This window comes from Dromaius novaehollandiae, chromosome 1 (assembly GCF_036370855.1).
Source record: "Dromaius novaehollandiae isolate bDroNov1 chromosome 1, bDroNov1.hap1, whole genome shotgun sequence".
Classification (NCBI taxonomy): domain Eukaryota; kingdom Metazoa; phylum Chordata; class Aves; order Casuariiformes; family Dromaiidae; genus Dromaius; species Dromaius novaehollandiae.
Window position 1 is genome coordinate 99,430,594 of NC_088098.1, and position 14,803 is coordinate 99,445,396.

General features: G+C 40.5%; 1 protein-coding gene across 1 annotated transcript in view; it reads left to right on the top strand.

Annotated features, from left to right (window-relative positions):
- TMPRSS7 (transmembrane serine protease 7) overlaps positions 1-11,867 on the top strand; it is a 35,116-nt gene extending 23,249 nt beyond the window's left edge. Inside the window, 8 exon segments of the mRNA XM_064504719.1 lie at positions 2,760-2,896; positions 4,138-4,245; positions 4,871-4,981; positions 6,089-6,205; positions 6,896-7,073; positions 7,261-7,529; positions 9,429-9,565; positions 11,629-11,867. Of these exon segments, the coding sequence (XP_064360789.1) occupies positions 2,760-2,896; positions 4,138-4,245; positions 4,871-4,981; positions 6,089-6,205; positions 6,896-7,073; positions 7,261-7,529; positions 9,429-9,565; positions 11,629-11,799 (1,228 nt within the window). The 3' untranslated portion in view covers positions 11,800-11,867.
- Positions 11,868-14,803: the final 2,936 nt, after the last annotated feature.

Below are 14,803 nucleotides of genomic sequence, written 5' to 3' on the forward strand. Positions count from 1 at the left end.
TTTCCATGGAAAAATATGCTTTAAAGCGTGAAACATTTTAATATTCTGATTTTTTTTTTCAAATTTTAATGGTTAATGGAAAATACACTTTTCAACTTCTTCCAATTGCAGCATATAGCCTGTATCTTCTGCTACCTTAGGTGAAAAGGGTTATGAAGTTTCAGGAAACTGATCTTGGTGAATAAAGATTAAGGCCATGAAGACGGTGCAGATAAGATTCCTTCAAATCTCTAGGGACATTTTTATCTAACCAGAGTCATTGAATGCATCTATGCAGCTTCTTCCTTGTCACTTTTCCAATGGACTTGCAGACGTTCCTCTATCTAGTCAGAGAAATTGCAGCTGATGAACTGATTTTGCTGAAACTCTCATAGGCTGAGATATCAAGGAGTCTCTGTGAGCAGACCATTAGAGCTTTATGTGAACAAAGAGGTTGTCAGTGTTTTATTTTTCTTAAATCCCTTATTGCAATGTCCCTTTCTCTCTGTCAGAAGATGCATGCACCTACTCATGCCCTGAAAAGACATCCCACTCCCTGCTTCAACATATGAGGCAAGGTCACTTTGATTAGTTTCTCTCTGTAGCACTGGTGCAGAGTTACAGATGGTGCCTTGCAGCCTTCGTTTGTCCTGGATCTGGATAAATGGCTGGTAAAACACCAGTAGAGGGCTCCCAAGGAACTGTAGCTGTCTTACAAATCCTATATCTATATGACATTTTTCATTGTACAGGAGATAGCTTCCCTTGTGTAGCTGTCTCTGCTTTTTCATGGATGGGCAGGAGCTTCCTATACCTCTGGCGTGGTGAGTTGACTTTATGTGTGTGAGAAGTGGTCAGTGCAGCCTGCAATTTTTTTAAATGATGGCAAGGTTTGTTGGAGGGATTTTATGTCAAAGTCATTGACAGAAGGAGAAACAGGAGATGTGTCTCCAGACTAACCAACCGGAATCAGGTGACTAGCAGGCCTTTTGCTGTGCGCTTTGGTAGGCTGTTTTAAGCTGGAGATGTTGATCAGCAGGGGTTAACTGTGCATCAGATAATGATGGAAACACTACAGTGAGTGGGGAGAAGACTTCTTCTAGCAGGGAGTCTTCACTCTTAGCCCTGGGAGAATTTTTTTGACAGGTCACTTCCTATAGTAGAAAGCTGTTAAACCAATTGTCTAAGCAGCTGTTTTCAGAATGTATAACGGGGGGGGTCTTACATTTTGTTTTGTTCTGTTCATTTGTTTTTCACACTGCTGGAACAGAATTTTCTAGTCTTGTTAAAAAGATGTTTCCCTTTCACAGCATGAAAGAAAGCACTCACGGAAACACATGAACAAGCTTGGCCCTTCTATACAGTGTGCTCCAGCAGGGTGCAGAGGCACCAGTCAACATCCATGCGCGTGGAAATCACTGCCCAATTTCCCTACCACCCACTGCATGCATTGGTATGAAAAGCAGTCCTGGTGCAATTGCAGTGATTCCCCTTGGTTCTCGACTGCCCCTTTGGTGTTTCCAAATAAACAAAAGAAATGTTCACCTCTAGATACTACCCCATTATTCCATTTAACTATTGAATAATTCCTTTTATTGCTCTTCAAGTTCATTTTAACAGCAAGGTTTGACATTGTGCTGCAGTGAAGCAAATGTGTGTGTTGAGGGTGGTAAGAGTCAATGCAGCTGCTTCTATCAGTAAATCTCTTTACACTGAAAAGTACTTTGCTAGACAGGAATCTTAAAGCTAGCCATTTTTCTCATAAGTGCTCAAGTTCTTGGTTTCTTTTGTGTGTGTGGGGGGGGGGGGAGAGGCAAGTCTAGTTCTAGAACAACCTAACTGTCCATATTAAGTTTCACTACACATAAAACTGTCTCCATTTTTTTAAAGTGTCATTCAGCAACCTTTTTTTTCTCTTTTCTTTTTTTTTTTTTAAATATAGGGCACTATCTAAATGCCAGTTGCAACATCTTTGATTAAAGGGGCTATATAAATGCGTTTGCAGTGTTTCTTGGCATCTATGAATTTAGGTTTCTCTGAGTTAAGTGGCACCTGGGCAGAAATCCAGGGAAGCGGCTTGCCAAAATGGCAGTTTAAAGTAGTTGTGCACCCAAGGGATTTTCTTTTCTTTTTTTAATTTATTTTAATCTAGCCTAGATATTTGAAGATATGACTTTCAAAGGTAAAACTGCAGACTACAGGTGGATGGAATACTAATGGGAGGCTACTTAGAAGTATCTTCAGTTTCCCTAAATATATTTCCCCCCTACCCTGAATGAGTCAAACCAATTTTATCGCAATGTCCTGTGCCCTCTCCTTTAGGGGCAACCTTGGAAATCAGAGCAGCTAGATTTCCTCTCCAATGTGGTGACATTTCCTAGTCAGTGCAGTCCACTTGGAGAGGTCCCCCCACTAAACATCCTTACGCTTTTATCTGTCTGTGTGATTCCCTTAATACTAGCAAAAAATCAAGTCTTTTGAAACCAGCTATCAAAAGCAGTGACAAAAGTACCCATGTTTTTCTTACTGAATTTCTTCATTGTATCTCAAATCTGCTAGCCTTTCTGGTGAAACACTCTGCTTGCATGTGTGTGGGGTATCATACTGAGGAATGGGGGATCATGGGTAACGTTTCTGGAATTTGGGTACTGTTTCAGATTTTCGTCCTTAAAGTATGCCAACTGACTGCATTGCTGAATTTCAGTAGCACTGATATTTAAATTGTATGTAAGGCAACTCTGGTGTGAAGGCTGCTCTAAAACTCTACCTCTCCCTTTCAGGTACTGTGGTTACTATGTTGATCACCAAACAGTCTTCCATGTTGCAGACTCTGCTGCTAACATCGAGCTTCAGTGCAGTTCCAAGCTCTCAGAGAAGCCACTTCTGGTAGAATATGGCAGCTATAACATCAGCCAGCGTAAGAGGGATTTTATCTTTTTCAACCCATCTTTCACGTCAGACCTGTGAAGTAGTATTTCTCAGGTTCAGTAGGACTGAAATGTTTTACGCAGGAAACGATGTGTTTGGTTTTTTGTTTGTTTGTTTGCTTGTTTTCATTCCTAATTTTACTAAGCCATGTGACTAGCAAAATAAGAGCCTTTTCTAGCTCTTCATGGCTATACAGCTAAGGCTTGTGGGCAGGGGCAGTGTGTTCTGGTTTCCTGCGCACGCGCAGTCTGGTTTCTTCTGCACAGTCCTGAAGGCTGTCTGTAGCCAGAGTGGGCATATACAGTAAGCCTGGTGCACTCCTGAAGTCCCAGATTTGCTTCTATCTGCACCAGTAGCTCTGCTAGTTTTTTGTTCCCTATCTAATTAAACCTGGAATAATGCAATGGCACACGCTGAAATCTGTCAACTGGTGTGGTGTCAGTTAATTAAATCTGCCATTCCTTGCTTGTTTTTTATCCCCAAGGCTTTGTTTGCAATATATCTGTTCTTCTCAAGAGCTCCAGGTAACGAATAGAGTACTGAATAAGCAACTGCTTATTCCAGTGTTTCCATGGGTTTGACTACTTTGCATGCAATTAGAAATCAGAGCTGAAAAACATTGCAAAAGGTTGTCAAAACCATCTACAAACTGTGAGTTTTTCCTCAAATTCTGAAGTGAACAACTAAATACTGTCTGGTTTCTTTCCCCCCATGTTAATTTTGCATATTCATGTTGGTAAAGTAGTAGAGAAGTAATAGTTTATAGCTATTTATCACATTAGAACACATTATGCATTGCATGTATGTGGAGTATGTAAAAAGATGGTAACTGCTGCAATTCAAAGTCCCCTCAATGTGGGTTACTAACTGAAGTCAGTAAGGCTCGAGTTCTCTTGCAAACCTGCTACTATTTTGACTGCTGAAAGGGAGAGTATCCTTTAGGAGGAGGTGATATTCTAAACTGTGTCACCCCGCAGTCCAGTTGTGGTGCAGAGCCTGCAGTACATATTGCAGTAACAGGTGAATTTGAAGTTTAGGCTATTTATTTATTTATTTATTTATTTATAATCCTAGTTTCTATCCCCTGAACCCAATTTAAGTTAACCCATGCGAACAAAAGATTGATCTACTTTGTGATTCCTTGCAGCTGTTTAGTGACTGCAAATTGAAGTGGGCTGGAAATACTTGGGAAAAAGAAAATTTAAGTTGTCATTGTTGTTTTACCTCCAGCATGTCCACCTGGATATTTCAAGTGCTCTACTGGCTTATGCATCCAGCAGGTGCAGCGCTGTGATGGGATAAACAACTGTTTTGATGAAAGTGATGAAATCTTTTGTGGTTTGTATTCACTTAGACATCTGGACTGGAAAACCAGTCTGGAAAATTTATTCTCTAGTCTTAAGAGGCAGCTGAAACAAGGTGAATCTTGGGGGGAGAAAAAAACATGTTTCCAGCTTCCTTTATGTCTCCACATTCAGACTATCAGTCTCTTGGGTGCTTAATTCATAGTTAACTAGCAAAGACAAAACTTAAAATGTAAAAGGTATGGAACTGAAAACAAGAGGAAGAGAGTTTAGATGCTGAAAAACAGCCAACACTGGCTATTTTTCAGTTTTTCCTCTTGAGCTTAATGCTGATAGATATCGGGTGTTCTGTTCTATTTTGAAATTAGTTTTTTACTTTGTGTGGGAATGACAATCTGTGGTGGATAGAGTATATGAATGATTGTGCAGGCGTATGGTGAAAGAAGGACAGAGCTTGGGGCACTGTTTTGGGGGCAACGTTGACTGGGGGTGAGTTTCTGAAATCTCTTGAGCTTTATTTTCTCCACACATAAACTGGCATTCATGCTCATACTTGTAAAGTGCAGCGGAGCAGTGAAGGTTTACCCAAGGGTAGTCAGATGGGCAGTGTTAGCATTACAAGCATGCTTCTGTAACTGATTTGTTTTATGTTTTTATAGTTGTCCCTGACTGGAGCTGTAACTCCAGCTTTGCTGTACAGGATAACTTGCTTGTCTGCAATGGAGTAAGTGATTGTGAGAATGGAAAAGATGAGCAGAACTGCACTGACAGTAAGCCTACTCTTGGTTAACTTCTTCCCTCTTCTATCATCTATCCAACCCCAATTTGAATACTGGATTCAGTATTTAAGGAGTTAAGAGGCACTAGGGCTATAAAATTCTGCTGTTTTCCAAGATGCTTGTAAACAAGCAGTTACTGATTTAAATGGTTTCTGGAACATCTGTTTCAGTGAAATACTGGCAGAAGAATCAAGTAATGTAGGTCCAGGATGGGAATCTGGGGATTTAAAGTTTGAATCCCAGATTTTATCTCCATAAAAAATAATCTTGTGCAAATCATTTCCTGGATCTGTTTTACTATCTGTAAAACAACTAAAACAATAATTATTTCTCTGGAGCAGTTTTCAGGGTTATAAGGTTAAATGCCTCTAAAATGCTGTGGAAGTAGCAAGTTTGGTATTAGGCCCATTAAAGTTTTGAGTCAGCCATTTCTTTAACTTCTTAGAATAAAGGGAAACCATGGCATGTTGAAGGGAGCACAAATGGGAAATACTGGTAGTAACCATTTTTACAGAGAAGTAATGTTTTTGACCTGCTTGACAGTAAATGATCACAGGGTATTTTTGTGTACTGACAAGAAAAATACTGTTTTTAAGCGGCTTTACTAAGCGTGAGCTATGGAGAAACAGGCAAACACCAAAGTTGGGAATGCAGTTTAACTGGATTCGATTAGTAAGGCTGCTTTCACTTCCTTCTTTTATTTCATATATAATGTTGAGATATAAAGGAAGACTTCTTTCCAGAGTATTGGATGTTTTCCTTTCTAGCGTAACACTTGCTCTATAGCTACATTTTTCCAGTATAACAATGTTCATTAGTGCTGTGGGAAGGGATGGGAGGAAATTCATGCTCACACACACAGCCAAGGTGACAGAAGCACTAGTATAGATGCAATTCTACTTGACTAGCTTATTCTGTTGTACTGTTCTGTTCTGTTCTACTTAGGGAGACTGGTTTAAGTCATCCCAGACAAAGTGCTCTTTAGCTGTTTTTCCTCCTGCCTATTGATATGTGTATAAATCTTATCTGTCCAGATGTGTCTTTATGCAAAGCTGCTTCAAGAGGGTTTTTTTTTTGTTTCCCCCACTACAATTTCAGGTATTCCTTGCACCAATCACACGTTTAAGTGCAGGAATAACATCTGCATTAGGAAACAAAATGCAAAGTGCGATGGGACTGTGGACTGTACTGATGGAAGTGATGAAAGCAGCTGCAGTAAGTCTCTCCCAAATATTCAGCTTTTTGAATTTTGTCATTTTTACACCTAAAGCCCATTATTTCTCCCTGTTTTGGAGTTTGTACAGCTGATTGAGTTTTTTTAATTAACTCATGATCATGGGATACTGTTTGAGGTATCTATTTACATCAGGCCTGGTTGCAGGATTTCTTAAGTGCTTGTGGGAGGGTGAGCTTCCTGTTAAAGGGAGCCTAAGTCAGCTATAACTCTTATTGCAGGGAAGCAGTGGTAATTAAGGTGAAGGAGCAGGGAAGCAGGGGTAATTCAGTTGATACTGAACTCCCTTTCCTCCCATACAGCTCCTTTCAGTTCATAGTTGAGAGCAGTAGAAAAAATTGAGGAATTGTCTCTTTTTACATATTCATTGTGATGCTTGTTCAAGTAAATCAATAGATTTTTCTGACTTTTCTGACACAAGAAAGAATTAGGGGCCTACTTTTGTGGCAGAGCTGGAAAAGAAAATTGTATTTCCCCTGCTTGTGCCTTGTTTAGAGTTGCCTCTTGCTCCATCCAGAAACAGAGTAGCCAAACAGAGGAGTTCTCTGCTTAGAGCAGGACAAGAAAATGGACTTCAAAACATTTAAAGGCGCAAGATTTTTTTCATGCCTATGTGGCAAGTGATCTAGTTAAAGGAAATTGCTGGGGATAACCTGAAATATCCCTTGCAGCTTGTGGCAGTGGCAAGAGCAGTGACCTCGTCTCCCGGATCGTGGGCGGTAGAGATGCTCAGGAAGGCGAATGGCCCTGGCAGGTCAGCCTCCATTTTGCGGGAGCTGCTTATTGTGGGGCATCAGTGATATCGAAAGAATGGCTCGTGTCGGCAGCTCACTGCTTTCAAGGGAGCAAGTAAGCTGTTTTCCCTCCTAACTTCATTCCAGATGTTGCTGATGTCCTGGAAAGCTTTTAGCTTCCAGAGTTCAATTGTATGGAGGCAGAATGTGCCCTCGCCTTTCCCCCAACCCACTGCTGGGGAGGAGGGTCGTTCTGGCATAGGGTTTGAGCAGATGGTGTGTTCGTTTCTCCTCTCCGCTAGGCTGGCTGACCCCCGAGCATGGCGTGCTCACTTGGGGATGCGAACGCAAGGCCGTGCGAAGCTAGTATCCACTGTGAGGCGGATCGTTGTCCATGAATACTACAACAGCCGGAACTATGACTACGACATTGCACTGCTGCAGCTAAGCAAGCCCTGGCCAGATGCTGTGAGCCACGTCGTTCAGCCCATCTGCGTGCCTCCCTTTTCTCACAGAGTCCGCAGCGGTGACAGGTGCTGGATAACAGGTTGGGGCCAAAAGCAAGAAGCGGGTGAGTTTTACACCATTGCTCGAGCTAATTTAACTCCCAAGTGAGCGTGGCCTGTGGGATACCTGCTTTTGTTACAGGGCTCAAGTGTGCGGAAATTTTAATGTTTGGAAACTGCTGCCCTATTGAAGGAGGTCCTTGTATGCACGTACCTGCATAGGCTCAGAAAAATTGGCTGTTGGTCCTGTGGATCTGGAAGCACTGCACACTCGGCGTTCATTGCTGAGACTTGCAGGGGCTGTGCTTATTCTGAAATAACTTTTTTTTTTTTTTTTTTTTTTTTTTTTTTTTTTTAAACTATTGGCATCCTGTTAACATGCCTAAATGGCCTCTTCCCTGCCCACTGCGGGGTTACGAGACCATTAAGCCCTGCCACTCCTGCCTTCAGCTGCCGCAGGCCAAGGGCCTGGAGGCGCTGCCCTGCTTCAGGGTGCGGCTTGACAAAATGGCCGCCACCCCTGTAATGGCTGCTGGTCCCGCAGCAGAGCAAGGCCTGAGGCTGGTCCTCTGTCCGCCTCGCCCTCAGTCACCTCTCCCCTGGCATGGGCACTGCGCTTGAGCCGTGCTTTCTTAAATCCCTTCTCACTTTAATGCTGCATAACCATCTCCGTGCCAAATGCCAGATCCTGGCCAAAGTGGTGCATTTCTGCCGTCAGGGCTGCCCCGGCCTGGCCTGCCATTGCAGGGCCACCTGCGCCATGGGGGGCTGGGTGCTGCCCCACTCTTGGGGAAAGTCGAAGGGGTAAGCACACACTGATGTGCAGCAGCAAGTATTTAGCCTCCAGTATTTTGACTTGATACTCTCAGCCACAATGAACGCCTTGCAAATTGCATAGCTCTGAAAGAATATATGGTTACTAAGTCCAGCTATGCTATTAGGAAAGGATCCGGATAAAAATATGCGGTGCCGTGTGTCCCCTTGGCCTATTAGTGAAATTTAGATCTTAAATGTGATTTGAAACATAAATGCAATGTCTTAAATAGGGTGGTTGTTTTACCTTTTCTTCATTAGTTTACACGATTAAATTGTCAAATCAATCTTTTAAATTTATTTCAAGTATACTTTAATGCTTACTAGCTTTATCTAATCCTGAAACAAAATGTCATGATTTAAACCAGTATGCCATATTTGAATATGTTGGTGAAGTTGTTTTGCTTCTCTATATCTTGTTTTGAGAGGACCTGGTGATACTATTAGAGCTGTTGTCAAAAGGAAGGGATAGATTCAGTTTATTTTTTTTCCAAAAATACGTATTTTGCAGAAAACATGCAGAAAACATCTGTTTTAACAAAACCTTTGGATGCAGAGGGCGGAATTTGAGAAAAAGCTTTATTCTCTCAAGAGATCAATCTTCATTCTTTAATCTGGTCATGAGGTTTTAATTTTGGATCCAGCCACTTCCAAGACATTGCCCTAAATTCGAAGATATCCCATGATGCTCCTAATACTTCTGTAAAATCCCATTTTCTTTTCAAATTAAAAAGAGAATAAATTATCAAATCAGAATATTTTACAAAAGGAGCTGCAAAAATTATTTTTGGCCAAACCTAATGTTTATGCTCTTGTATTTGCTGTGGCCAAAGAACCAAGATCACATTACATAAATGCCTGGTACTTAGAAAAGGTTTTCTGATTGCAGGTAGGACCAGCCTTCGGTTTACACACTGTCAGGCAAAGGAAGAACAAAGGAAGGAAAATGCTTGTTTAAGTTCTCCCTGCATTGGGCAGAGTGACGTTATTTTCCCTTAGACTGTGCTGTTGCAGTTAGTTGTCTGCTGGAATAACCTAAACTTCAAAAGTATGTGCAAGTACTTTCTGAAGACTATTTGCTTTGCCTTGCCTTGCAACAGACAAGTAAAATCTGGAGCTCCGAGTCATCTTTCTTTCAATTTGTTTTTCAGATGATGAAGGTTCAGCAATTCTTCAGAAAGCAGAGGTAGAAATTATTGACCAAACATTATGCCATTCCACATATGGGATAATTACAGCTAGGATGTTTTGTGCAGGCCTAATGTCCGGGAAAAGAGATGGCTGCAAAGTATGTACCTCCACATGGCTCACATAGAGTTTCTCTTGTCTTTCATTGTTGTATGATGAGTTGTAAGAAATGACTGGCTAACCACCTTGAGGTGCTTATACTTCAGTTCTGAAAAACAGCTATGTAAAAGAGTTCTTTATCAGCCAGTCTGTCATCCAAGTGTTCTCGGAGTTTTGCTGCTTTATGTGCATGAATAGTATCACTAAGTTTCAGTTTTAGCCCAAGGGCCAGTTGATTTGTAAGTCCAAATAGCATGGGAATTGTTGAAGGGAGGCAATATTTGGCATGACAGTCTCTCAGTTAAGAAACTGAGAACCTAGTATGACTCTCTTTTTAGGACCCCTCCTCCCACAGTTGAAACTACAGGGCTGACTGATGAAATGCAGACAACTAGGCAACATTTTCAAACCTACAGCATTTCTGATCTGACACTGCAGAAAGATTTAAAAAAGTGAAGTTCTGAATTTACTTCTCCTTTGTTTCGCTGGGTAGAACAACTATTTTAATGACTGAGAGCTGGCATCTTAAAGATGTTCTAGCTTGCACTGGTCTATACAGAAGTGAGAAAAACTGCAAGCTTTCTTCTCTAGCCTCCAAACTTATGTGAAACTGTGGTCAGTCACTCAAATTGCTTAAGTCCTAAATTGGTACTATCTTTCCCTGTGTGGGTAGTAATCCTACAAATCCTTTATGTGTGGGTAGTAATCCTACACTAGCAACATGACCACGAGCACCTGTATATTTGTTTCTCAGCCTACACCATGAGAGCAATGGCTCTTACAGCAAGGAATATCTGAGGGTTTTCTAAGGGAGTATAATACACGAGCTGCTTTTTAGAGGTTAGTAAAACCATGGACATCGAGCATAATTTTCACTACCTGGAGAATTTTTATGCAGTTATCTGTCTGGCCACTCTAGATATAGCCAAGGAAAGGGATAACTTCCAGGCTTTTGCTGCATTTTTGTAAGAGCAAATGGTGGCTAACTAGGTCTGGTGGTTGTTAGAGTAACTGAGATGTGTGATTGTTTTTGTGAAAAATGCTGGTGTTCCACTTTGCTTTTGTTCCAGTGATTAAAAAAAAAAATCACAATTTGACTAACTGCAAAGTCTTAATTTTCAAGGTTAAAAAATGATCTTCTAAGAGTTTGATCTTTAACAATTTTGTGAGGTAATTCAAGATAATCCTGCTTTGAGCTGGTGGCTTTACTATATTGTCCTCAGAGGTCACTCCATGACCAGTTGCTACCATCTGTCTAGTTCAGAGAAACTGTGTGTCTACAACAGTCTTACGGGAAAGTTTAAACTTGATCCAAGAGATTTTTCCCCAAATGGTGGCATATCTTTTGCTTAAACTTCTGTCAGTATTTTTCTACCAGAATATTCTAGAACTGAAATTTTGTCCTGTAGCATTGGAATTGCTCTGTGCTGTATGGAATTTTGAAGTCCATAACAGACTTCATTGTGACTGCCCTACTTACAAAGGCATTGTGGGCCCCTAAACATTACCTTTCTTGTAATCTTCTAGCTACGATAGGGCACTTTTCTTTTTTTAACTAGAAACACTAAAATTTGCTTGACGTAACTAATCTGTTTCCATTACTTTTATTTTGAATGAAGTTATATTGGATATTAAAGATTATTACTGTATTTTGCCTTTGACATTTGAATTTTTTTAAAAAAACAATTTTTCATGGTCCTTGGGTAAGTTTTGCAGTGTCTAAATGAATGCACATACTAAGCAGCAGATTTGGGGCTAACTGTAAGTTTGAGGCTAAGAACGTCATTGTGAATTTAAAATACAGCCCATGAAAAGTAGTATCTTTATTGATGCTCTTAAATAATGACAGCTAGCCCTTTTTCCTGCAAACCACAGAGCTTCGATAGAATTGAAATCACATCTGCTTCAAGGAAAGAAAAAAACTATTTAATGTCTGATGGTTTGAGCTATGTGAATGGAAAAATAAAATCACCATTGGCATTTTTTGGGCAAAACTCTACAGGAGACATTTTGCCTAGGTTTTAAGGTTCTTTATCTCAAACATATAAAATATATTCTTTTTAGGGTGATTCTGGTGGACCCTTATCATGTCAAAGCAACGGAGATGGAAAATGGTTTTTGACTGGCGTTGTTAGCTGGGGTTATGGATGTGGAAGACCAAATTTCCCTGGTGTCTACACAAGAGTGTCAAATTTTGCTCCATGGATTCACAGATATGTGCCTTCGATCTTGTAATTTGAAAACTGTTATGCTGGAGTAAGACATGTCCTGGATACCTTCATTAAAAATCATGTTTGATAAAACTTGTTGGTGGAATTTCTTTGCATGTCTCCCAGCTGAGGCACTGTTCCATGATTTTGGAGTACACAGTATTGAAGCAACAAGTAACCCTTTGTTGCAAACCTAGAAGGAAGAAGGATCACAGGAAAAGTTTGATCTTGTGATTGTCTGCGCAAATGTCTGCAGACACAGCAAGAGCTGGAGAAATGAACATCTGGCACTGTGTTTTTGTTCATTTTTCCAGGCACCAACAGTGTGTATTTGCAACCATCTATCAGGAAACCAAAGGCACAATTGTCCAGCTAATGACAGCACTTCACTAGCTCACATGTTCCCTCCCAGGTGTTGGTAGTGCAGTACAGTGAAAACTGAAGCAGCCCTCAGCTATTAGCACTCTTGCTAAGCCTACTTCCTCTGCCTCCTTCAGCAGGAACAGCTGACATGGAGAAAGGGAAGGGTAGAAGAGAGCTGGGAAGAATAACAGAAGAAAAGATTAAAGGAAAGAAAAATGACTTTTTGAAACATTACTTTCGGTTGAAGGCTGAAGAGCTAACTGGGCTTTTGAGGAACTGACAAGTTACTGCAGGCCACCCTGCTGTGATGCTTCTTTCTAGAGAGAAACGTTGCTGATGTAGAAAAATAACGTTCCTCTTTTCTGCAGTCCAACAGCTTCAAGGCAGCTGGAAAGCTTTTCCCACAATATTGTTAGGTTGTTTAGAATGGAGGGAGGAGCACTGGGCTTTTTCTCTGAATTTGCTTCTGAAAAATCATCAGTAGGCATCCTGAGGTAGAATGAATAAAATGTTGTCGAATAAGTACAAACTGAAGTGGAGTGTGACCTGAAGAGACCAGAAAAACAGAAGCTAAAACACAACCTCTCCACTCTGCCCTTCCCTCTCCAATATTCTGGATTGAGTGGATGTTGCCTGAAATGTACCTCATAGGATTATAGGAACAGTTTAGCAACCTGCTTTTAAATAGTTTGTCTATACTGCGTCCCCTGTAGGTTGTTCACTTGAAGGCTTCTTTTGCCAGCACATTTGAGAAGTAACAGTTACTACCACAAGCAGTTCTAACTAAATTGAACTTAAGTTTTAGATTTCAGAAGGTTCATTTATACTATGGGTTCATTTGCTCATTTTTCCAGGGCAAGATAAGTCTCTAAACTTGTGATGACTAATGATGACTTTTTTGTCAAAACACTGTGTATGCTTCATGATATAGGGTGAACATACTTAGATCTCATGAAGCCTAAGCTAACTTCTACCAGTTTAGTGAAGGTGTCTGTTGAAAATGATGCATTCACGTAACTGCCTAAAGGGAATGGTTCCCCCCCGCTCCCTGCCTATTTTCGCCTGGTGCTTGGGGGGGGGGGGGGGGGGGGGGGAGGAGAGGGGATGGGGTTTGCTTCTAAGAAGATATATTATATCAATTTTACCGGGGGAGGGGGGGAGGGGAAAGGATTTCAGCTAAACTTGGCATTCATACATATCTTGAAATTGAACACTCTCCTGCAAAAGCAAAGCTATAATACCCTCTAAACCACAGCCACAGGTAACTTTTAGACTTGGAGGGTGTAAGATTGAAATTTGTTACAGTAAATAAAATTTGTACAGTGGCATAATTATTAAATTTCTTTGCAGATATCTCTTACCATTTAAATCACAAATTGATTTGAGTTTCTTTTTAAGATGGATTTTTTTTATTTAAATGACATTATGACATATGGTAATTGTGTGAGAATTAGTGTCCTTCTACAAATCCTTCTCTTAAATTTGCTTCTGTGAACTGACGGAAAACTTATTTTATGACAATGGACAATTTATTTCTTGACAGACACGTATGGATGTGTATATTAGGTCTGCTGAAATTAATGTCTGCTCTTTTAAGACTGCATTCTTTGAAGTATTCTTTAAGGGAGAGATTCTGATGACACTATTGTATTAGAAATCTCAGTCTTAAAATTTTTCTAATAAATTATGGTGATCTAGCTTAATCCTCTCAGATCTGTAGGGTCCTCATTTTTGGAGAGCAAAAGTTCTGCAGATAAGCACGGAATAAGGAATTAGTCCTATTACTTCTCTAACTTCCATTTTAATTAACAGTATGGTTCGGAGTATCTCTCTCTCTTATTTCTTGCCCTAATTTCCCTATATTCAAGATTATTCAGTGTTAGTTCACCTGAGAACTTGAATTCCTTACCTGCTGGCAACCTTAACAAACAGTAAATATGGTGCTGTGTGCTGCTGCAACGATCTTGTCCTCACCCGCATGAAACTGATGCCTCCACCCTTTGACAGATGTCTTAAACTGCTACAGAATTTGGCTCTCTGAATGTATATCGTTTAAAAAAAATCTGGTTTAACTGTTAGAGCAGATGCCAAAGTGGTTTTGTTTACTCTAGGCTTTTCTGAGAGTTAGTTCTCCCTGAAGGAAGGGGAGAAGCACCAATCAATCAGCATGTTGTGTGTGGAGCGGAGGTAGGCTGTTGAAAAAAGATGAGGACTTGAACAAAGCAGTCTGTCTGCAGTTGTATCTTGCATTCCTGAGCCGTGAGGATTGTCTTCCAATGAATCCCTTTGCAGTCCATGTGATCTGCATTTGGTTTGGAGTTTGTTCCCTTTTTGTTTTTTGCTGCTGAGGTTTCTCTGGTTTCTTTTGTTTTTCTGCTTTTAGGTAGGGGTGTTTGTATATATATCTGTATGAATGCGTATGCACACCCATCCACCCACACTTACATACATTATGTATACATATATTTTATATATTTTTATGTAACTTCTCTCTCACCCTTAATTTTCTTGTTTAACGTGCAGAATTCCCTGAAGTTGTTGGCTTGCTGGCTTGAAACTGTTTTAAACTTCAAGCAGGAAGTATCAATATTAATCGCTTTGCTATTCTGTTTGTTCTGTGATACAGGCTTGAGGCCACCACATTTACCACTGGAAAAATCAAGTAA